This window comes from Mandrillus leucophaeus, unplaced genomic scaffold (genome assembly GCF_000951045.1).
Source record: "Mandrillus leucophaeus isolate KB7577 unplaced genomic scaffold, Mleu.le_1.0 Scaffold132, whole genome shotgun sequence".
NCBI classification, from domain to species: Eukaryota; Metazoa; Chordata; class Mammalia; order Primates; family Cercopithecidae; genus Mandrillus; species Mandrillus leucophaeus.
Genome location: NW_012101277.1, coordinates 2,426,849 through 2,452,196, shown reverse-complemented (window position 1 = coordinate 2,452,196; position 25,348 = coordinate 2,426,849). Strand labels below are relative to the sequence as shown.

At 35.1% G+C, this 25,348-nt stretch overlaps 1 protein-coding gene across 5 annotated transcripts in view; it reads left to right on the top strand.

The window, feature by feature from the left end:
* MON2 (MON2 homolog (S. cerevisiae)) overlaps positions 1-23,654 on the top strand; it is a 137,784-nt gene extending 114,130 nt beyond the window's left edge. For 4 of the 5 annotated variants that reach the window (XM_011972923.1, XM_011972922.1, XM_011972921.1 and 1 more), the window contains 6 exons: positions 654-844; positions 7,766-7,826; positions 9,867-9,990; positions 14,835-15,042; positions 17,591-17,673; positions 22,083-23,654. In XM_011972923.1, coding sequence (XP_011828313.1) covers positions 654-844; positions 7,766-7,826; positions 9,867-9,990; positions 14,835-15,042; positions 17,591-17,673; positions 22,083-22,246 — 831 coding nt within the window. In that variant the 3' untranslated portion in view covers positions 22,247-23,654. Of the gene's footprint in view, positions 1-653; positions 845-7,765; positions 7,827-9,866; positions 9,991-14,834; positions 15,043-17,590; positions 17,674-18,380; positions 18,442-22,082 lie in introns of all 5 variants that reach the window. The other variant, XM_011972924.1, reaches the window with a different exon arrangement.
* Positions 23,655-25,348: the final 1,694 nt, after the last annotated feature.

The following is a 25,348-nucleotide window of genomic DNA, read 5'->3' as shown; positions in this document are numbered from 1 at the left end:
TTTTTTTGACACAGAGTCTCACTCTGTCGCCAGGCTGGAGTGCAGTGGCGTGATCTTGGCTCACTGCAACATCCACCTCCCGGGTTCAAGCGATTCTCTGTCTCAGCCTCCCAAGTAGCTGAGACTACAGGTGTGTGCCACCACACCCAGCTAAGTTTTGTATTTTTAGTAGAGATGAGGTTTCACCATGTTGGCCCAGATGGTCTTGATCTCTTGACCTCGGGAACTACCTGCCTTGGCCTCCCAAAGTGCTGGGATTAAAGGCTTGAGCCACTGTGCCCAGCCAGAATTTTCTAATTCCATAACGTCAGGTTAATAAAAGCTACAGAATTGTGTTTCCTACTCTTAACTGTTCGGATACTATCCCTGTTATTAATGATGAAAAACTGAGATTCAAAAAAGTTATTTATTTAGGCTCATTGTTTATAAGATAGAGATAGGATTTAAAAGTATATTTTTCCAGGCAGTATTTGAGGACCTTTCTGGGAATTGACCTTTCTGGGAAATAACCTCATTTTTTAAATGAAAATACAGTCCTTTTAAAGATGAAAATACCTATGCTATTTTTTTCTCTGCTGTAGTTTTTCTTACGTAATTAAAATTGTGTGTGTATGTTTTAATTAATGCTTATATTAAACTGTCTTTATTTTCAGACTCTTAGGGTTCCTCTCAGTTTGAAGTATTCCTGCCCTTCTGAAAGCACATGGAAACTAGCAGTATCCTCTCTCCTCAAAGTTCTTTCTATTGGGCTACCTGTTGCCCGGCAGCATGCTTCTTCTGGAAAATTTGACAGTATGTGGCCAGAACTAGCCAATACTTTTGAAGATTTTCTCTTTACTAAAAGGTCAGCTCATTCATTTTAAAAATTAAGACAATCTTTCAAGAAGTGGCACATTATATCTTCAGTTGCTCTAAAAACAGTTGTCTTTATTCATTAACAAAGTAATTGATTATTAAGGTTGCTAGATTGTATTAAAAACACCTGGATTAGCCATTTATCCTTTGGGTACATTATCCATGAACAATGGAGATTTTTGCTTTTTGTATTATTTTTAGTTATAAGACAGGAATATCATATATAAAACAATACGAATGCATCATATTTAAGCATTTTAACTTAATAAAACTAAGACGATTCATTTTTTAATTTGATGCCCATTGAGCATTACAAGAGAAAAACAATGTTAGAAAATCAGTGCATTACCAGAATAAATCGGATGAGTGGCAATATAATGATCAGCTCTTTAAGATGTTTAGATTTGTCAGGGAATAATAATTTTCATTGTATGGTATCTAATTTAAAGCTTGTATTTAGGATGCTATTTTGACCCCTCACTGAACTACTTACTGTAGGATGATTGGAACACAGACTACGTTTTTTGAATGAAGAATTTGTGGAGGTCCACCTAGAGCTGTGCTATTCAGTACAGTAGCAATCACTAGTTACAAATGACTAATTAAAACCAAACTTTAAATAAAATTAAAATTTTCTTCAGTCTCTCTAGGCATGTTTTAAGTACTCACTGCCATGGGTGACTAGCAGCTACCACACTGGGTAGAGCAGATTATTGGACATTTCCATCATCACAGAAAGTTGTGTTGGGCAGGACAGATCTAAAGCATGCCCTTTTACTAAATGTGGACTTGTCTGTAATAGCTGTAATAACCAGGCATTGTTTAATCCTTCTAGCATAAGTAATTATCCTTTGTGTTACAATGGTGAAATTCTTTTCTGATACAGAGCCTTGCTCTGTTGCCCAGACCCAAGTGCAGCGGTGTGATCACAACTCGCTGCAGCCTCGACCTCCCAGACTCAAGCAATCCTCTCACCTCAGCCTCCTGAGCAGCTGGGACCACAAGTTCATGCCACTACACCTGGCTAATTTTTAAAATTTTTTGTAGAGATGGAGGGTCTCACTATGTTGCCTAGGTGTCTTGAACTCCTGGGCTCAAATGATCCTCCCACTTCGGCCTCACAAAGTTCTGGGATTACAGACATGAGCCACTGCACCTGGCCAATTTTTTAAATGTTTGTATCCATCAATCATTTTTTGATATTGTAGAATAATACTGTGTACTGCTAAATAACTGTTTAACATTATTAGTTTGAAAGCACTTAAATTACGGGTGTGATGTAGTTGAAGAAAAAACTACATTGGCATATGGATAATGATTGAGTCCACAACAGAATGAATTAACTGAAAAAAAGTTTCTTTACTATTCTAATATGATTTAATTATTCAGTAAAGAAAATTTCTAGGGTGCAGAAGATTAACTTGCATTTCCCCTATAAAAGTTTGTCTTGTATTTCAGAATTTAAAATAATAATAGGTGATCCTAATTTCTGTCTTGCAAGTGGTCAGACTTTGTTGTGTATTTTATATATTTTTCACTTCTAGAAATGCTATTGATACCAATGTAAGCATATTGTGTTTCTGAAGGAAAAATTATATGCACTCATAAACTATATTCAAACAAATTATGTTTTCATCTTTAAAATAACCCTGAAAATTTGAGTTCCTTCATAGACATAAGAACCTGAGTCACTTAATTTGTGTCAGGCACATAGGTTGAGAAATTTAAATTTTTCCTTTTATTTTCTAATTTTCTATATATGCTTAATGCCCCATTAACAAATTGAATAAGCTTTCAGATCTTTTTTTTTTTTTTTTTTTTTGCAATGAGTAAAACTTCTTTAAGTGTTGCTTTCCCTAGCCAGATGTGGTGACACACCTGTAATCCCAGCTACTTTGGGAGGCTGAGGTGGGAGGATTGCTGAAGCCCAGGAGTTCAAATCCAGCCTGAACAACATAGCAAGATCCTGTCTATATAAAAAAAAAAGTTTTTCTATGTAAAATAATATTTTATATAATTTTGTATCAATGCAGTTGTATAATTTCATTTAAAATTTTGGCTCTAAATTTAGAAGTTTTTGTTTGCTTGTTTTTGTTTTTCTTGAGACAGTTTTTCTGCCATCTTCCTTATTCTTGAGTTTCTTATTAAATATTCTTCACTTTCTGGACTTTATTCTTATTTTATTAAATCTCGTTTTCCGGAGAGTTTTTTTAATATAGAAAAGTGAACACTGGAACCAACGGCCAAATAATAGTATTGTACATAATTTTGTATCAATGTAGTTGTATAATTTCATTTCAAATATTTTGCCTGATTATGGCTCTACTTATCTTAAAGGTTTGAATATGTTTGGTGTGTTGGAAAATACATTACTTAAGAAGCAGCCAGCATAGTGGATAAGAGCATTGGCTTGGCAACCAGACTACCTGGATTCAAATCCCAGTAGTACTGCTTTGTACTGCTTTTTAGACAAGTTATTAAACCTTTCAGTGACTCATTTTTCTCACTGTTAAATGTCAGTAGTAATGCTGCCTAACTTATAGGGTTATTGTGAGGATTAAATCACTTAAAATGAGTGAATGCTTAGAATAGTACCTGGCATGTAAGTACTCTAAAATGCTTGTTACCGCTATTATTGTCATTAATGTTTTTTCTTTCTTTTAGAAAAGGTGACATTATACATGTTAATTCCTGTGAAACAACTATATTTTAAACCAGAATTCTAAAGGCCAAACTCTAAATAACTGAGACTTAGAAATTTAGCTCTAAATTTGGAGGTTTTTGTTTGTTTGTTTTTATTTTACTTGAGACAGTGTCTTGATTTGTCACCCAGACTGCAGTGAAGTCGCATGTTCATGGCTCACTGCAGCCTTGACCTCCTGACCTCAAGTGATTCTCCCACCTCAGCCTCCCTTGTAACTCAGACTATAGGCGTACACCACCACACTCAGCTAATTTTTGTATTTTTTTGTAGAGACGGGATTTTGCCATGTTGCCCAGGCTTGGAGTTACTTTTAATGGCTAAAAAGTAATAAAACTTCTAAATTCAGCTCTCAAGTAACACAGTATCAGTATTCCAAGTTATGGTTATTCTAGTTATAGACTGAAGCTTTCTACTCCATGGAGTAGTTGATGAACACACTAAATTGAGAGTCAGGAGACCTGTGACCTGGTTCTGACTTGCTGTCTACTTTCTGTTGATCATGAGCTGGTCCTTTCCCATCACTAGGCATTATTTTCTTTATTTGAAAGACAAAAAGAAGGCCAGCCGGAGTGTGTAATCCCAGCACTTTGTGAGGCCAAGTTGGGAGGATTGCTTGGGCCCAGGAGTTCAACACCAGCCTGGGCAACATAGTGAGACTTCGCCTCTACAAAAAAATTTTAAAATTAGCCAGGTGTGGTGGCGTGTGCCTGTAGTCCCCACTACTTGGGATGCTGAGGTGGGATGATTGCTTGAACCCGGGAGATTGAGATTGCAGTGAGCTGTGATTGTGCCACCGCACTCCAGCCTGGGCAACAGAGTGAGACCCTGTCTCAAAAAAGAAAGATGAAAAGTTATTTGTTAGAGTAATTGTAAAGGTCCTTGAATGTTTTTAAACAGCCTTTTTAACTTACAGCTTATATTGGATAAAGCCAGTTTAGTTTTTGTTTCATAGATCAAAAATAGTTTAAAGCTCAAATAGAAAGCTTTTATTGGTCAGTTGATACTAAAAATGCAGTGTTAAGAGAACTTAAAAACCATGTACATTTTCACAGTTTCATGAGAACAGGTTTTCTCTTAGTTTTTGTTTTCTAAATGACTGATAACTTTGGAGGTCATAAACTTTTAGATTTTAAACTTTACTTAATGCCACATATGTACTATGTTCTATAGCTGAAGTTTATCAGTAGTGTTTGAACAGTAGCAAGATTATTTTGAAATGTTGCTTGGAATGGCAAGACTTAATGAATTTAAATAAGACTGATACTTGATCATTTTTTATATTGGTACCTTTATAAATCCTTTAACCTAATTAATATATACTCTAAGACTTTAAGAATAAACATATCTGTCTCTCTAATATTCCCCAACCTTTTTGATCTGCAAGATGCTTTGGCAAGGGAATACAATAACACAGAAACTACAAATAAAATCAACTAGAAGAAAAGAAAGCCTTTGCATGTCATTGAGGGCTATTATAAGTAAACAGTTTCAGAGAAAGAAAAAGTCAAAGTTGAAAAACATAAGGACTGCAATTTGGTAAACACTTGAAGTCTATTAGAAATTCATTCAGCCAACTTTGAATACCAAAACATGGTAGTTATCAAAGGAGACACAATGGGTGAGTGGGAAGTTATACAATTAATGATCTGTGGACCTTACATTAAAAATCACAAAGGACTATGCAAAAGAATTGAAAACACATGTTCACACAAAAACTTGGACACTAATGTTCACAGCAGTGTTATTCATAGTAGCAAAAAAGTGAAAGTAACCCAAATGTTTATCAACTGCTGTAAAGATAAATTGAATGTAGTGTATTCATACAGTGGAATATTTTTCAGCCATAAAAAAGGATGAAGTGCTAATGCATGCTCTAACGTGGATGAACATTTAAAACATAATGCTAAGTGGAAGAAACTAGACACAAAAGGCCATATATTGTATGATCTTGTTTATGGGATATATGCAGAGTAACAAATCCATAGAGACAAAGTAGATTTATGGTTCCCAGGAGTGGGGGGAAGGGAGATAAGGGGGAGTGATTCCTTATGGGTACAGAGTTTTTTTGGGGGGTGATCAAAATGTTCTGGAATTAGAAATGGTGATGTTTGTACAACTTTATGAATATACTAAGGAACACTAAATTGTATCTTTTAAAAGGGTGAATTTTATGATATGTAGATTATATTGCAACAAAAATTTTAATATGTCATACAGAGAGAACTGACAAAAAGTACAAATAACACTTTATCAGTTTGAAGGCTCTTTTTTATTTTAAAGAAAGATTCGTGAAAATAAATTTTTAAAGATTACTGTAGTTTTCAAATTTAAGGAATTTAAGATCTTACATGGCTCATTTGTAACCTGCAGTATTGACCATTGCCCCTTATAATTTATACATAAATTCTGTTAATCAGCATTTTTAAAGCTCAATCGATGTTTTTGATATGTTTGCTAGTTATAAATTAAATAACTATTAGTTATTCAGTTTTTAGTTTTATATGCTACTCTCTTCCCTCATCATATGATATCTTAAAAATCTAGTTCAGTGTTTCTGGTATATGATCCAAATAGTATTAATATTATTAATGTGTGTTGAAATAAACACACTAATATACCTTAGCACATGCTGTACACACTAAAATTATTAATATTATTAGTGTGTATATTTCTATAACATAGAAACATACTATAATATAGAAACAATATAGAAACACTGAACTATAATATAGAAATATACACACTAATAATATAGAAACATACACACTAATAATATTATTTTATTTTTTTGCTTCTTCATTTTTTGTTGATAATCAACTCATCCTTAGTTACCTCCACCATCATCACAAATCTTTTAATATTACTAAGCCCTTACCTTCTTTGGTTATAAATTAAACACAACTTTTGTCTCTAGAGATGCAGATATAGTCTGTGAAGCTGCTTTGATGGCAGTGATTGTGAAATTCTTCTGATTGGTTCAGGTTTGGGTAAATTTCTTTCAATTTTTTCCTCTAGTTCCTACTACCAATTTATAGTTAGCTTAGGACTTGGACACCAGAATCTAAGTTCCATGAGAAATGGGCTGAGTCGATCTTGTTCACAGCTAGATCTTGAACACCCAAGAATATAATACCTGATGCAAAGTAATTGGTACTCAGTAGATATTTGTTGAATGAAAAATGTCCAAATCAATGAAACCACAGTCTGATGCCCATATATTCCTGTATATAAAATTGTATATTATACTTAATATACAGAAGTATATATTAAACCTAAATGTTCTAATACTATTTTTACATCTACAACATAAAAAAGAATAATGTAGGCTCAAATATCACATAAATCTAGGTTTAGATTGTGGCCTCGTCATTTACTTAAAGTGTGTTCTCGGGCATATTAGTAGGCATTCTAAGTTTCAGTTCCCTCTTCTGTTGATTATGTAATAATTACTACATGGAATTGCTATGGGAGATTAATACAAATAAAGCTCATGTACAGTGGCTAACTTTTTAGCTGTCATTATTCTAACAGTTATTACTATCCTATTCTCAACTGGTTTTAAATAGTATCTTGCTGTTTTTTTAACTTTATGTCCATTTTAATGTTCACTCTTATGAGCCACAGTCTGGAGTCCACCACCTTGGTTCTCTCAGAACTATTGATTTCCTTTGTTCTTGTTGGAACAATTTTCTGCTTTAGAAAATCTGCATCAGTCCTCTTCTTTACAGATTTTCTCTCTTTATTGTAAAGATCTTTAATCCGTTGTATTTGTTACAAATTAATGACTAATGGACTGTCTCTGAGTGAATAATTCAGCAGCTTCACTAAGGCTCTCTTAAATAACCACCAATATAAGTGAATTCAAGTAACACCACAATGGTAACTTCTGCTCTGCTGCAGATGATATATCTTTACCTTTCATTGTTTTTTCATTCATAATATCGAAAGAAGTTTAGTTCTACAGATTTTATTTAGTTCAACATTGGACCTAGTGTTTTTGTAGTTAGAGTATCATGTTTGTAATTAGCTTAATCGTTTAAACTAATTACTTTAATTTATAATATTACTCTTCTAAATAAATAATAATGCCCCAACCTGGGTTGGAAGACATAGTTTTTTGACATTTGAATACTGTTTATCTATTTTGTTTGTATTTGCAGGGAATATTTTATCTTTAAAAATCAAGTATTTTGTTTATTTTTTTAGCATACCTCCAGATAATCTCTCTATTCAAGAGTTTCAAAGAAATGAAAATATTGATGTCGAGGTAAGGAAGCTATTTAAAATGTTTTCCTGTGACCATTTTTGAAACCAAATAGTGAAAGTGTTTGAACTATACAGTTGCTGAAAGAATAAAGTAATAAGTTAAGATTAAAACTGAAAGCATTAAAACTCTTACAGGTTAAATGTTGATGTTTAAAGGACTGACATTTTAAAAGTGACTTCCTTAGATTTGTTATAGTCTTGTGCTTTGTGCATGTTGTCCCAATACTTATTAATATTTCATTTAATAAGTTTAAAAAGAGTTGATTCAGTGAAATAAATCCATCAGTCAGGGGGCATGTATTTGAGAGCTTACTCTGCAGTTTGACATACCAGATGTTTCTGGTTCAAATTAATCAGTTGCTTGAATTTTTCCATTTTTAATCATCTGTATATACAGCCTATGGAATTCTTAAAGCAAATAGTGTTTTTTAAAGAATGTATTTTGAGGCCAGGCGCAGTGGCTCAAGCCTGTAATCCCAGCACTTTGGGAGGCTGAGGTGGGCAGATCCCAAGGTCAGGAGATCGAGACCATCCTGGCTAATTCGGTGAAACCCCGTCTCTACTAAAAATACAAAAAATTAGCCGGGCGTGGTGGCGGGCACATGTAGTCCCATCTACTCAGGAGGCTGAGGCAGGAGAATGGCGTGAACCCGGGAGGCGGAGCTTGCGGTGAGCCGCGATCGCAACACTGCACTCCAGCCTGGGTGACAGAGCGAGACTCTGTCTCAAAAAAAAAAGAATATATTTTGAGGCTGGGAATGGTGACTCATACTTGTAATCCTAGTGCTTTGAGAGGCTGAGGCAGGAGGATTGCTTGAGACCAGGAGTTTGAGACCAGCCTATGCAACATAGCAAGACACCATCTCTACAAAAAAAAAAAATTTAAGTTAATTGGGCATGGTGGTTCACACCTATAGTCCTAGTTACTCGGGAGACTGAGGTGAGAGGATCACTTGAGCTCAGGAGTTGGAGGCTTCAGTGAGCTACGACTGTACCACTGTGCTTCAGCCTGGGCAACAGAGCAAGACCCTGTCTCTAAAAAAAAAAAGTAAAAAAATAAGAAATATATTTTAAGGATTGTAAATGGAATTTAAATAAGCAGTTCTTGTGGTTGTGGATTTTTTTGTTGATGGTTAGGGTTTGGGAGGCTTTTTTTCTTTAAGTGGGATAGAGGAACCGAGATATACATTTGGCCGGGTGCAGTGGCCCATGCCTGTAATCTCAGCACTTTGGGAGGCGGAGGCGGGCAGATCACGAGGTAAAGAGATCAAGACCATCCTGGCTAACATGGTGAAACCTCATCTCTACTTACAAAAAAAAAAATTAGCTGGGTGTGGTGGTGGGCCCCTGTAGTCCCAGCTACTCAGGAGGCTGAGACAGGAGAATGGCGTGAACCCAGGAGGTGGAGCTTGCAGTAAGCCGAGATCACGCCACTGCACTCCAGCCTGGGCAACAGAGCGAGACTCCATCTCAAAAATAAATAAATAAATCAATAAAATATACATTTAAAATGCATAGGCATTATATGGAAACAAAATATTGCCTTTTGTGCCATTACTGTATTAAAGCTCTTGTGGACTTTAAAGGGCAAAATAACGTACTACCTGTTAGAAATAAACTATTTGACAAAAATGAATATAACTTTAATTTCTCTTACAGCTGGTAGTTTTTGGTTATAAAAAGTGATTTAAATGTTATTCTTAATCCTATTTTGAATATTTTAATTCTAACATGGGTAAATTTTCATATGCTGACTATTTTTCTCTAGAGCCCTATTTGCAGTTATCATGCTGAAGATCAACATTTGTCCAAATAGTAAACAGTTATGGTACTATTTTGTATTAAAGTTACTAAGACAGATGAGAGAAACAGATTAGTAGTCATCCTGTATGCTAACATTAAAATGTTTGTGTACTTCTTTAAAGGAGAGTTCTTTAACTGATTTTCATTTAAAGTAAAATTTAAATTTTACTCTAGAAATTATTTTAGTCAGTCTCTTTCAAGGAAAACAATACATTTACATTTGCCCCTTTTGTTTTAGGTAGTTCAGCTTATCAGCAATGAGATACTACCTTATGCCAATTTTATTCCTAAGGAATTTGTTGGTCAAATAATGACAATGCTTAACAAGGGCTCAATACATTCTCAGTCATCTTCATTTACAGGTATGTTATTTTAATTTTTTTAAAGTATTAAAAAGTATTGAAGTACTTTTGAAGAAACTGACAGTAGAAATGTTCAATCCTATGATTTTGGTAATGTAAACTGAAGAATGGTAGGGTGATTTTTAGGATTGTAATATAGAACTAAGCTTTATGAGGAGAAATGTTATGACATGACTATTCTGTGGAATAGAATGTTTTTATTCCATGTTTCTATTCTGTGGAATCTGATACATGATCAGAAACACTGAACTAAATCTTTTAAATATCATAATTGCAAACTGTGAAGAATTAAATTGCAGAGCACTTTGTGGAATCCATGGATGTCACTGCAGGCTGACACAAGTTTACCAGTTTTGTGAAGTCATAGATTGGAAGGGAATATAAAAATATGAATGTATATTCTGCCACTTAGCAGTCAATTAACTTTTGAGTCTCAGTTTTGTAATCTTTAAAATGGAGATATTAATACCATCTTCTCAGGACTATAAATTACAGAGTTCGTTTAAAAAAATAAGATGCCTCAACATTTTTTAAGGGAATTAACATTTACTCAGTGCCAACTATGTACAAGATACTGTGCTAGAATGTTATCTCATTTCTCACAACATTTCTGTGAGGATAGGTACGACCATATTACAGGAAAGAAAATTGATTTAGAAAGGTTGAAAAAATAAATTGCTCACAATCTTAGGACTAGAGGCCAAATTCATGCTTAAAAAAGAACTACATGCTTCTTTTCATGATGTAATGCTGCCTTAATTGGGAACCGATATATAACTTACTGTTTGTTATTAATTCTCTTTTTCTAAACCTGAGCTCAAGTCTTAAATTGTGGCATCAGCCAGGTGCAGTGATTCATGCCCATAATCCCAGCATTCTGGGATCGCTAGGTGGGATCCCAAGGTGGGAGGATCGCCTGAGGCCACGAGTTTAAGACCAGCCTGGGCAGCATAGTGAGACTGCCTCCATCTCTACAAAAAGTTTTAAAATTAGCTGGGCATGGTGACACATGCCTATAGTCGTAGCTACTCAGGTGGCTGAGGTGGGATGGCTTGAGCCCAGGAGGCTGAGAGGACAGAGTTATGATTGAACCACTGCATTTTAGAGTGTACTCTGGACAACAGACCAAGACTCTTGTCTCATATATATGTATATATGATTTTAAAACTACACTTTGGGAGGCCAAGATGGGCAGATCACTTAAGGTCAAGAGTTCAAGACCAGCCTGACCAACATGGTGAAACCCTGCCTCCACTAAAAATAAAAAAATTAGCCGGGTGTGATGGCATGTGTCTGTTATCCCAGCTACACAGGAAGCTGAGGCAGGAAAATTGCTTGAATCCGGGAAGCAGAGGTTGCTGTGAGCCGGGATCACACTACTGTGCTCCAGCATGGGAGATAGAGCAAGACTGTCTCAAAACGAAAAAAGAAAAAAAAAAAACAAAACTATAAATTTGTGCCATGCAGATCCTTAATCCTCAGAATTTACTAGAGCCTTAACTAGCTTCTCCTATTTTGTGCTGCGCATTTTAAAGAGCATTTATGTGTACAGTTTGACCACTAGATGTCTCTCATACTGCTTACTTCACATACTAGGTTTTTTTTTTAGCCCCGTTTTTAAAACTGGCCTGGTAAAGTACGAGTTTAGCAAAGATGAGAATCTCAGGGGGAAAATTTTAAAGCCCATTTATCTTAACGTAGCAAACTTTTTATTATTAAGAGTATGCGAAAATAGTTAATTTTTAGTAAAATACACATTAAGAACAATATTCACAAATAGGCATAAATGTTCAAAGTTAAATAAGGGCTGTTGAGTTACCAAGTATACTTTTCCTGGCAGTTTTCTGATAATATATCTTGCTATTTATAGTATTAAATTTACCAAGACAAGAAAGGTGCATGGACATTCTTTCAGTGACTTTGCCATATGACGCATGTCTTCTCAGCATTAACTTGGAGTTTTCTAACACCTGGGAAAGCTTCACGTGTGAGTCCTTCACCACCACAACAATGCTCCTGCTCATTCCTCTCATCAGACAAGGGCAATTTTGCAAGAGTTTCAGTGGGAAATCATTAGGCATCCACTTTACAGTTGTAATTTGGCTCCTTTTGGTTTATTTTTGTTTCAGATCTTAACATACCATTGAAGGACAGCCTTTTTCTTCAGTTAATAGTGTAAAAAAAATAGCATTGACATGGTTAAATTCCCAGGACCTCAGTTTTTTACAGATAAACTAAATGGCTGGTATCCTCACTTACAAAAGTGTCTTGAACTTGATTGAGCTTATGTTGAGAAATAAAGTTTGTAGTTTTCATTTAAAAAAAAAAAAACTTGGAGTTTTCCTTAAACATATACATACAAAACGGTTCCTTGCTAAACAAGGCCAACCTGTAAACACAGAGGTTCCAGTGATGATTGACCTTTTGCTTTTAAGTATGATCTGATAGTCAGAGCTCACAGACATTTGAGGAAATTCTCTAACACAAAAGAGAAAGACCAAAACAAATGAAGAGGGAGTAAAAGACATTGGGAGGAAACAGATAAAATGCACAGTCACTGAAAGCATAAAACTACAGTTAGGATGATCAAAGAGATAAAAGACTACAGCAATGAAACAATTTTAAAATGCTACATAAAAGGAGCAGTAGAAAAAGAAAGAAGGCTGGGCACGGTGGCTCCCAGCATTTAGGAGGCCAAGGCAGGAGGCTCACAGGAGTTTGAGACCAGCCTAAGCAACATGGCAAAACCCCATCTCCGCAAAGAATACAAATATTAGCTGGGCGAGATAGTACATGACTGTAGTCCCAGCTACTTAGGAGGCTGAGGTGGGAGGATCACCTGAGCCCAGGAGAACAAGGCTGCAATGAGCTGTGATTGCGCCACTGCACTCCAGCCTGGGTGACAGACTAGAGACTCTGTCTTTTTCAAAAACAAAAAAACAAGAAAGAACTCATAGAGACTAAAGATGTGATGACAAGTTTAGTGAAAGGTTGAAAGGAGAAGTAAAATGAATCCAAGGAGTCTAACATCTGACAAAGAGAGAACAAAGAAAATCTAGGAGAAGGAATTATCAAGGAAATAAACTGAAGAACTGAAGAAAAAAACTTCCGGATTAAAAATAGTGCCAAAAACAGTGAAAGAAAAAAGACCCACAATCAGGCATGTCATTATGAAATATCAGAATACCTGGGATAAAGATAAGACCCTAAAAGATTTCAGAAAGAAAAAAAAAAGTTCAGTACAAAAGACATTGGAGGCCAGGCACAGTGGCTTATGCCTGTAATCCCAGCACTTTCAGAGGGCAAGATGGGTGATCACTTGAAGTCAAGAGTTCAAGACTATCCTGGCCAACACAGTGAAACCCTGTCTCTACTTAAAAAAAATACAAAAATTAGCCAGGTGTGTGCCTGTAGTCCCAGCTACTCGGGAGTCTGAGGTGGGAGGATCTCTTGAACCTGGGAGGCGGAGGTTGCAGTAAGCTGAGGTCATGCCACTGCACTCCAGCCAGGGCAACAGAGTGAAGACCCTGTCTCAAAATAAAAAGAAAAACAGACACACACACACACACACACACACACAAAAACAGACATTGGAATTCTCAGAGGCAGTATTGGATGCTAAAAGACATTGAAGCAGTTGTAAATGGAAAGGACTTTTAACATGGAAGCTCCATGTTAAAAACTCATACTGTTGGCCAAGTATGAGTGTAAAACAGTAATTCTCCAATTTCAGCATGCATCATAATCAACCAGAGGACAAGCAATTGCTGAACTGTACCCCTGAATTTCTGATTCAGTAAGACTGGGCGACATGTGAATTTACATTTCTAACAAGTTTTCTGGTAATGCTGATGCTGCAGGGTACCTTTTTGAGTACCATAATATGTGACATTTTCAGAGGTACATGCTCTCAAAAGTTTTACTTCTCATTCATTCTTTCTTAGAAAGCTACTTCAAAATATGCTCTGTAAAAACAAAGTGGTAAACCAAGGAAAAATAAGGCATGAGGCTGGGCGCTGTGGCTCACGCCTGTAATCCCAGCACTTTGGGAGGCCAAGTGGGTGGATCACGAGGTCAGGAGATCAAGACCATCCTGGCTAACACAGTGAAACACCGACTCTACCAAAAATACAAAAATAGCTGGATGTGGTGGCACGTGCCTGTAGTCCCAGCTATTCAGGAGGCTGAGGCAGGAGAATTACTTGAACCCAGGAAGCGGAGGTTGTGGTGAGCCAAGATTGCACCACTGCACTCCTGCCTGGGCAACAAGAGAAGACTCCGTCTCAAAAAAAAAAAAAAAAAAAGGAGAAAAAGAAGGCATGAGATCTTGGAAGTGGGATCTAACTCAAGAGATAATGGAAACAATTTCCAGGGTGATGGCAAAGACTAGTTTCAGGATATGGCAGAACAGCGTGTCTAGAGAGCAACTGCCAGACTGGAGCAGAGGTCACATTCCAGGAAAGAAGTTGTTGGGAGAGGGAAAAAGAGAGAAAAAGAGATTAATGCAAGTTTGACCGCATGAAAAACTATTGTGAAGTATATTTTATAGTACTGTTTTATAGTATAGAAAGACCAAGTCAAGAAATATGTTGAATAGAAGTGATGAGGATCTTGCCTTGTTTTTGATCTTGTGAGGGAGAATTTGTTTCTCTCTCTCTCTCTCTACACACACACATACACACACAACACAATTTCACTATATGTATGCTATTAGCTATAGGTTGTTCTAGATGCCTTTCACCAGATTGAGGAATTTCCCTCTATTCCTAGTTTGCTACGCATTGTTATCATTAAAGCTCATTGATTTAACTTTTATTAACCATCAAAATTTGTTAATTTTACAGAAGCAGAGATTGATATTCGTTTGAGAGAGGAATTTTCTAAAATGTGTTTTGAAACGTTGCTTCAGTTTTCCTTCAGTAATAAAGTCACAACACCTCAAGAAGGCTACATCTCACGAATGGCACTCTCAGTGCTTTTAAAGAGGTCCCAAGATGTACTACATCGCTATATAGAGGATGAAAGATTAAGTGGTAAATGCCCTCTTCCAAGGTATATATTTCATTTTATTAAAGAAATAAATGTATTGTTGTACTAATTGTTGATAACAAGGAAAATTCTGAAAAGCAAGTATTTTTGTAAGTGATCTGAACTAAGCTGAAGTTGTTTATAAGCTTATCCTATATGGTGTAAATATTCACAGGTTTTCCTGTAGACATATTAACATGTTTTGTTATGGGGTACTTTTTTAGACCCATCATGGAGGTTATGTAACATATGATACATAGGTACCAAATTACCTTTTTGAATTTAAAAAAAAATAAACTGAATTCCAAAATATATCTTCTTCCAGAGATTTCCAGATAAGGACTTGTGGATCTGTATGAACACATATTATTTCTCTATAGTGAAAATCATAAATCATATTTTAGGAATATCCTAGTTTGTTTTACAGTCATTTGCAGGTTTCTGTCTGTGTCAGCTAGCCTGATCTTAGGTCTTCTTTTCATCCAATCTGCTTAATTAAGCCCATGGACCTAAACTGATTTATTTCTCATCTATTCAACCTGTGTCAGTAGAAGGGGCACTAGGCTCTCCTGGTCAGCCAAGGCTAATCAGAGTTGGAGTACAGACCAGAATTCAACAAAGGATGCAGTCATACATTTGAGTTAGGTTGCAAATCTACTTTTTTAATGTGGAAATTAGAGTTTAAGACATAGCAAATGAAGCCAACAGAAAATAACATGGGAAAACATAGTTATCAAAGTCAGGAAAGACAAAAATCATTGTTGCCATCTCATAAGGTAGGACTAGAGAGGCAAATCACCAGCATTAAATCTTTGTGCACATTTTAATTTACTTATAATAAATTTCTGAAGTTGGAATTGACCTGTCAAAAGACACAGACATTTTATAGCTTTTGATATGCATTAACCAAATTTCCCAACAGAGATTTATACCAATTTACATTCTCCCAGTGTCCCTTTCCTCAATTTTTAGCATTTTAAAATTATTTGCCAGTTTATCATTTATCTTTTTCTAATTTGGTGAATGAAAAATAGTCATATGGTAGTTTGCTTTCATTTTTTAATTACCAATGCATATTAGCTATTTGTATTTCTTCTTTTAGAATCCAGTGTATTTTGAATTTCTAGAACATAAATTATAACTTCTCATACTCAAATTTATACACAAAAACACTCCAAAGACAGATGTTAGTAATTTGGTTATGGGCATGATTGAAAATTGATTTCTGAAGTATACTTGGAAATGCGGTAATAAGGTTGTTTTGAGTGGAATATTGTTAGAATATATTTATATATGATAAAATATTATTTGATTTCCGAAGAAAACTTTCACTTTATTTTTTAATGTTCTAAGTCTTTACTTTTTAACAACTACCTTTAAATTGAGCCTTATTTATAATTGTCCTATGAAGTTATACTGTATCATTCTGTGTTTGTTGCAGTATCATTAAATTGTTTTCTAAAAAGCTACATTGCAACACAATAAAATACTTCAATGCTTACAATAGGAAGTCTTGAAATAGCACCCTGACATGGTATTAGAAAAGTCTTATCTGTACAATAACACAGATGCACACCAGGAATGGGGAGGGATGAGGGCGGGCCATAGACCAGAAGAGCTTTGTTTCTGTGAGGAGAAAGAAGGGAATCAAGCTACTCTTGTTGACCCTTTACTCCAAGTTCATTCTTCATTGCTAATGTCTCCAAATAGTGCTACCTTAGGATTGATTTCCAGCATGTTTCTTGTTTGTAGTATTAGAAAGTTAAATAAGTACCATTGTAATTTTGAATATACTTTCATCAGCATGGTAAAATATATGCCATGTGGTAATAGTAGTCTTGTTTCCATTTAAACTTTGGCAAAGCTCTTTTAGTACTAATTAGTTAAAAAAAAAAAAAAAAAAACTTGTAGAGAAGTTTTAAAAGCATGTATTATAAAATGTTTTAAGGGCAGGGCACAGTGGCTCATGCCTGTAATCCCAGCACTTTAGGAGGCCAAGGCAGGAGGATCACTTTGCAGGGGGATCACTTGAGCCTAGGAGTTCGAGACCAGCATGGGCAGCATAGCAAGACTTTGTTTCTACTTAAAAAAAAAATATATTAGCCAGACAACGTGGCATGCACCTGTAGTCCCAGCTACTCAGGAGGCTAAGTGGGAGGATCACTTGAGCCCAAGTAAAGGCTGCAGTGAGCTGTGATCTCACCATTGCACTCCAGCCTAAGTGACAGAGCAAGACCCTGTCTCAAAAAATCAATAAATAAAAATAAAACATTTTAATTTTAAGTAATGTGAAATATCTTACAAATTTAATTTTTCATGAGTAGATTGCCCCACCCCTTTCTTAATTGATAAGTTATGGCAAGAATAACTACAAATTTGATTTGCACACTGAAGTACATATAAATAAAATGATTTTTACTTTTATATGCATTTAAAACTAACATTAACCTTGCATTGTATTGTGTTCAGTATTTTTCAAAAGTTCATCTATTTGCACAAACTTAGTTTAAAAAACAAACACACCTGATAACTTTAAAATCTTAATGGAAATGATTTCCTATCTCTTTTTTAGGCAACAAGTAACAGAAATTATATTTGTTTTAAAAGCAGTCAGTACTCTTATTGATTCACTTAAGAAAACTCAGCCTGAGAATGGTAAGTGCTTAGAAACTCAGTTATTTTAAATTCATAGCATTTATGTTCTATTTGTGATGGACTTTTGTATTACTATTAATTTAACTGAATTATAGGAACATAACAGTCATTAGACTTCTTTTCTCCAGTTCTTATGACAACAAAACATCAAGTCCATTAGGATGTCAATTAAGTAAAATTAATTTGTAATGTTTTCATTTTTTATGAGGCAGTCTACCTGACTTTTTTTTTTTTTTTTACTAAATTGTTCTGAAGTCAGGGTATTGTAAGAACAATCCATATTTCATATATTTTTTAATGTAGATCATTGACTTATTTGGGGAGAGATGGAAAAGGGCTTTATCTTCTATTTGTACTGATTTACTTTATAGATACAAACTGTATAAATAATTTTGAATCCTTTTTATCATTCTTTCTCATTTATTTGCCCTTTCTGTTATTCATTCCTATCCAGTCCATTCTTTACATGATAGCCAGAAATGATTTTTCTATAGTAGGGCTTCGATCATTTATTTCCTCATCCTCTCAAAGCAAAAAAGTATTTTTCATTTACTGTTTCCTACCAAGTTGCAAAGAATACTGCACTCTGACTCCATTCTAGTCACACTTCATTTTCCACAATAGATTTCATTTCCCCTACTCTCCACTAAACTAAAATTCTCAATCTTCCCAAATTTTTCCAACCTTTTGTTTATTTCATTATCCAGCTTGTATCGACCTGTTTGGAATACCACCCTACTTTTAAACCTTGTTTTTAATCTCTTAAAGGTAAATAATTCATCTTTTCATTGAATGCAAAGCTTTTTTATGCGTACTTGTCTTGAAGCACTCTATTTGTATTACAATTATGCATGTACATGACTCATCTCCCTTTACATTGTTAAGATTTTTTGAGAGGATTTTCAGACTATGTTTTGTTCTATTTTGAATCCTCTACAACATTGCTTTTCAAAGTATGGTTTGTTGGACCAGCCATTGATTGGCTTCAACAGTTTTGTTACTGGTCTGGGACAAAATAGTGAGCTGGCATCAGAATATAAATCAGATGTGTCACTAAACACACTGCTTGGTTCAGCTGACTTTTTTTTATACAAGAAGACATTGGTAAAGAAGAAAGCAGCGTGTTGGTTTACATTCTGGCAAAAGCTTCTTATTTTGTAGCAGATTGGCACTTTAAGGAGCATTACTTTCAATACCCAAGAAAAAAGGAGATTCCTAGTAAATTAATGAATGAGTTGTAGGATATTTATTCCTGTCAACTATTATATAAGTGGAGTAAATATGTATTTTTCTTTTCTTAAAATTCACCCATTGGTACTTTGGCCTAGAAAGGGTATTATACTAAATCTTAAGAGGCAGTACACTTGTATTTATTCAACCCAAAGGGAGGGATGGAATTTCTAAGAAAAAGCCTGGGGCAATGTCCTGAATTTATCCTATTAGAGTTCAGATTTGGGTTTTCCTAAAATAGTGTTCTGGGCTGGTGCAGTGGCTCACATGTGCAATCCCAACACTTTGGGAGCCTGAGGTGGGAGGATTGCTTGAGTCTAGCAGTCTGAGACCATCCTGGACAATGTAGTCAGACCCCATTTTTTTTTTTTTTTTTTTTTAAAAAAGAAGAACCAGAACGTGTATAAAGGGAGAAAAGGAAGCAAAAACTCAGTAAAAAGGTTATATGTATAAGACATTGTAGTAATAGATGATTTAACTAAATGAATCTTAAAAATTGTTTAATAGAGTTTGAATTATGTCTCTGGGTCTATGAAGTAAAAATTTGAATGTAAGCATATAAGATGATATAACATTTTAGGACGCTGTGGTAAGCTTTATTAAGAAAAAGAATGACTTCCTTATTTGTTTCGGGGCTTTTTTGTGAGAAAAGATGCATTTGTTAGACTTATTTTTGTTTGGGGAGTTTTTTGTTTTTTTGTCTTTTTTCAGACAGGCTCTCGCTCTGTCACCCAGGCTGGGGTGCAATAGTGTGATCGACGCTTACTGCGGCCTTGACCTCCTGGGCTCAAGCAATCCTCCCATCTTAGCCTCCCAAGTAGCTGGGACTGCAGACACGTGCCACCACATTCTGCTAATTGTTTTGTATTTTCAGTAAATATAGGGTCTTGCCATGTTGGCCAGGCTGGTCTCATACTCCTAAGCTCAAGCAGTCTGCCCACCTTCGCCTCCCAAACTGCTGGGATTGCAGGCATGAACCACTGCCCCCCAGCCGAGATTTTGTTTTCATCATTTTGCTTGATCTTTATTTAAAATTTTAAATAGGTAGTATACATACACATGGTCCAAAAATCCAAAACTGTAAAATGATATACAGGGAAAAGTTTTAATATGATCTTTTCCTTATTCTTTATCTGCCCAGTTCTTACTTTACCACAGACAACCATTTTTATTAGTTTGTGGATCCCTGCAGAAGTTTATTTTCTAAATACAAAGCACATATTCTAATACTCCCCCATTCCTGTTTTGTACACAAATGAATATTTGTACACAATGAATTTTGTACACAAATGAATATTTAGATAGAGTCTTGCTCTGTTGCCCAGGCTGGCATGCAGTGGTACAATCTCAACTCACTGAAACCTCTGCCTGCCAGGTTTAAACGATTCTCCAGCCTCAGCCTCCTGAGTAGCTGGGACCATCACGTCTGGCTAATTTTTGTATTTTTAGTAGAGATGGGGTTTCACCATGTTGGCCAGGCCTGACCTCAGGTGATCCGCCCGCCTTGGCCTCCCAAAGTGCTAGGATTACAGGCGTGAGACACCACGCCAGCCTAAAACATATTTTAATTTAAGAAATTTGACTTGCTTCCTTTGAGTTTAAGATGTCATCTTAACGTACTTTTGTGTTTTACCGTAATAAACCAAGGGTTAATTTGGTCAATTGACTCTCCATCTGGGACAACCTAGACAGGTTTCATTCTATCTAATCTTTTGTTAAATGATTAGTGTAAAGTTTCACAGGAGACAACTGAAGCAGACTTTTTAAAACTTCTTAGACAGTGGCTTTTAGACTTTTGTATTCTGTTAAGCAGCAAAATTCTTTTTACAAATGAAATGTGATGTGAATTCCCAACATATTAAAACAGAGAAAAGCAGAACAACTCCAGCCTGACTCCTCACCCTCAGCAATACCCATCAGCCCCGTTCCCCGTTTCTTATCACACCCACCCTGAGGAAGCCCCTGTTTGGGAAAAGAGGTTAAATTAACAGTATAGCATTTTTCCAAGATATGTACTAAGGCATGAACATTGATGATGTGTGTTGTCAGTAGATATTGGATGAAAAAAACTCCATAATTGAATTTGGGAACACTGGGTTAAAGTTAAATTTGTTCTTTTACTACAAGCCCTTAATAAATTGATATGAAGACTTTGTCTCCAAAAGGTGAGAGATACGAAACATCTGCCAAACTACTTTATCAGGAGCTTTTTCCTAAGAAGTAAATTGAGGAACACTAGTTTGAGAAACTCATTTCTTTATTTTACAGTGGGAGAAGTAAGATAAAGAGAAATTAAATGACTTGACCAGGGACACCCATCATTGCCTTATTTCAGAAAGAATTTTAGGCAATTGACATCCAGTAAATTGTAGTGAGAAACAAAATCAAAGCTCTCTACACGTAGTATTTATTTTTCTTTAATACTATAATGCCTTTTAGATTTGAGACTTGTTTCACAAAATTTTAAAAATATCTAAGTCTAAAAAAAATCTTGCATATTGGATGCCCAACATTATGCACAATACTTATAGGAAAATATAACTAATTGGGATGTAACACTTTTGCCCATTCAGTAGCAATAGCATTCAGCTGTACTATTTGTTCATGATAGTGGTGAAGAAGGCAGACATGGTTCCTCCCCACTCAAGTCTACATCTAATGATATACATTAAAGATTAGCAAACAGTACAAGACAACAATGAATCTGTTTGTGACCATTTGTAATTAAAAGTAACATCAAAGATATTACTGGGAAAATCATTAAACATATTTTGTATTTCAAAAGCTTTCTACTTTTAGCAGACAACTGAAAGTTTCTAATTCTTGAAACGTACACTACATCCTCTGGCAATTATATTAAAAATGCCAAAGTTTGGATTATTCTGAATTGCTTTGTTAGCTTTCAGAGCCTTTGCAAATTGAAATACCATTTAAAATGTACTTTATCAAATTTATTGTTACTGATGACTGCACACTGAACATATATTTTTTCCTATACCTTATTAAATATAACAGGAAATCTTTGAAAAATTAAAAAGATAAAAAGATACAAGCTTGTAGAATCTTCGTATTTCAGAATTTTTTCTTTACATTCAGTTTAAAGGATTGTGTTCCTGTTAATTGAATAATGTCTGCTATTTAATTCTACCCTTTTGAGGTTTTATACTTTTGCATTACAGTTGATGGAAATACCTGGGCACAAGTAATCGCCTTATACCCAACTTTAGTAGAATGCATCACCTGCTCTTCTTCTGAAGTCTGTTCTGCACTTAAAGAGGCACTAGTTCCCTTTAAGGATTTCATGCAACCACCAGCATCCAGAGTTCAAAATGGAGAATCTTGACCGGCTACAATATATTTGAAAGAAGGAAGATATTCTAAAAAATGTTTGCTCCTAAGTGAGTCTTCTGTGAGAAGGACATTTCTTACTGCAAATAATTCTTGGCAGCTGTCACTGGCCTCCTTTAAATTGTACTTACCTAAGTTCAGTAATTCATATTACAAGCTTGCACATCAACAAAGGCTCCTGAATGAACAGCAGTGTAAGGCTTTAATAAATTAAACTGATGGGAGGGATAATTAACACTACAATATACATGCTATCATATCTCCAATTGGTGATTTAAAGTGAGCTTATGTACAGTTTGTGGTGTATGTGGTTAATGATGTACTTTTTAAAAAGAAAGAAGAGATATTTCAATTCAGTCAGATTTATTAGGCTGGTGTTTTTGCACCCTTTTTCAAGTACAAAATTGTACTAGAATTTTATGCAAGATGGTACTGTAACATTCCATATTATCTATAACCAGCCTTTGTTAACAAAGGGAACTTACTTGTGTGTATAATAAATGGTACAGTTCTGTATAAAATAGTTGCATTTATTTAAATTTTAAAAGTATTGATAATGTTAAATGCTTAAAGCTCTATTTATTATTAATACAAAATTGTTTGCTTACATTTTTACTTATAATTTGCCTTCTTATGTGGCGGATAAACTCACCATATGATCATGCAGTTAGCTTCATGCTTATTTTAAATGTATTATTAGTGACCATTAAACATCTGACCAGTAAGGTCATGTGAACACAGCAGCAAATAGTTTATGATTTGCTGATTTTGCAACTTTGAAATATAGGTTCTTAATACATAGATACATATTGTAGCACTATGACTTCATCATACCTCATTTCTTTAAATAGCTATCCAAGCTTTCACTGAAGTCTGTCTGTTTTTTATATTTGCTGTCTGGATTTTAAAGACTTTTCATATTTTATATTTCTACTGATTTTGTTTCCCCTAACAACATTTGTCACTGTCTTTGAATTATGACCCAGGCAAGATGATTTCAGATTTTCTAAAATTTTGCCTGTGAGGTTTTGTTCATATCAGCACTTCATTTTGTAATGTCTTCTCAAGAAAAATACCTATGTTAACTCACAAGTATAAAATATGTGTGTATTATAAAACATTGAAAAGTGTATTTTTGGAGATAGTCAAACATTTAGAAGTGCAGTGAACTTGCTGTCATGGAGTAAAATGCTAATTATGTTTCACTTTCCTATCCTAGTGAAAAAAAAAGTGCTCTTGAGTACAATACCTTAATTATTTCTTAAAATACTGACTTTGACCTAGCTCACTGTATTTTTTATTTAATGGATTATGGATTATAATATTTTTCTTCTGAGTTAAATTTTCATAATTTATGTGAAGACACAAAGATGTTTAAAACAATGATTATTCATAAGAAATCATAATGGTCTCGGTATTATTTTAGTGTATTGGAAGGTCTTTGATCTTAATAGAATTTATAAATTTCAGCTTCTCCAGAATAATCATAAAACTGCAAAAAGATTAGAATTGAGTCATGATTGAGATACAGTTTTGAGGCTATTATACTTGTATAATTATTTAATTTGTACTATTATCTGTAATGTGGTAAGGTCTTTATTTGAGGGGATATTTTTTATTTACATGAGTTACTGAATTTCTATTTTATTATTTCACCTAAAATTAAGGTAAAATATGGCATTTCATAAGTTCTGCTTTCAGCATTTTCCTTAAAGTTGTAAAAAATAATCATTCAAGCTATGTACTTATTTTCTATATTTGGGTATGTTAAATTGAGGATTAGAAAAATCCACATAATCACTGATAAAGCATTGAAACAGAATAACCCAAGGGTAGGGTACCAATTCGGTAACATGTTGAAAATATTGCCATGCATTTATTCAAAGGAAAATGGTCTATACTTGAGAAATAACAGATCAGTTACAATTAAGATAATTAAATAGTTAAATATGAGTGAAGTATATGCAATATACATTTATATGAACCAAAGCTTGCTTTATCAGGACCATGCCCTACAGTTCAAAACATAAACATAGTGAATGTGTTAATATCATATAAGAAGGTAATGCCAGTCTTAGTGTGAAGCAAGTGGGTGGCCCCCTTGGTAGTATAATTTGACAGGCTTTTCCTCCAGAATATTTCCTGTCACCCTCCAAGAGTCACTACAGTAATTCATTCCCTTGAGTCAAGCATTCCTCTAGGTTGCATTTTCTAAAATATTCTGATTGCTAGTATGGAACACATCGTCCTTGCCTTGTTAATATGAATTGAGTTCTTCAGTGACCAGAAGAACTGGGGTGTGTAAAATTATTAGATGCCAGGAGATTCAAAAAGGAGGCTCTCAAAGATAAGATCATTTTGTGGCACAATTGAGTCTATAACCAGCCCTTTAAACAGTAGTAAAAATGTCCTTTGTGATACTTACTAGAAATACTATGAGGTTTTTTTTTTTTTTTTTTCCTTTTGAGACAGAGTCTCGCTTTGTCACCCAGGCTGGAGTCCAGTGGCACGATCTTGGCTCACTGCAACCTCTGCCTCCCGGGTTCAAGCGATCTCCAGCCTCAGATTCCCAAGTAACTGGGATTACAGACATGCCACCATGCCCGGCTAATTTTTTTATATTTTTAGTAGAGATGGGGTTTCGCCATTTTGGCCATGCTAGTCTCGACCTCGGACCTCAGGTGATCTGCCCGCCTTGGCCTCCCAAAGTGCTGATGTTACAGGCATGAGCCACTGCGCCTGGCCAATACCATGAGTTTTAAGCCTCACATCATCACTTGTTGTCACTGCCAGTGCCTGTCTTATTCATATTGCTGGACAGCAGGCATATGCCACCAATTGTATGATTAATAAAGTCTTTTTTCTGGCCATTTTGTCCATTATAAAGGAAATAAACTAATTGTAACTTGCATAGATTACTTCTTAGTTTCCTATGATGCTACCACTGCCAAGGGAAAAAAAAATACTTCATTTTTTAATGTGTTTTGTATTTTTTTTTTTTTTTTTTTTTGAGACGGAGTCTCGCTCTGTCGCCCAGGCTGGAGTGCAGTGGCCGGATCTCAGCTCACTGCAAGCTCCGCCTCCCGGGTTAACGCCA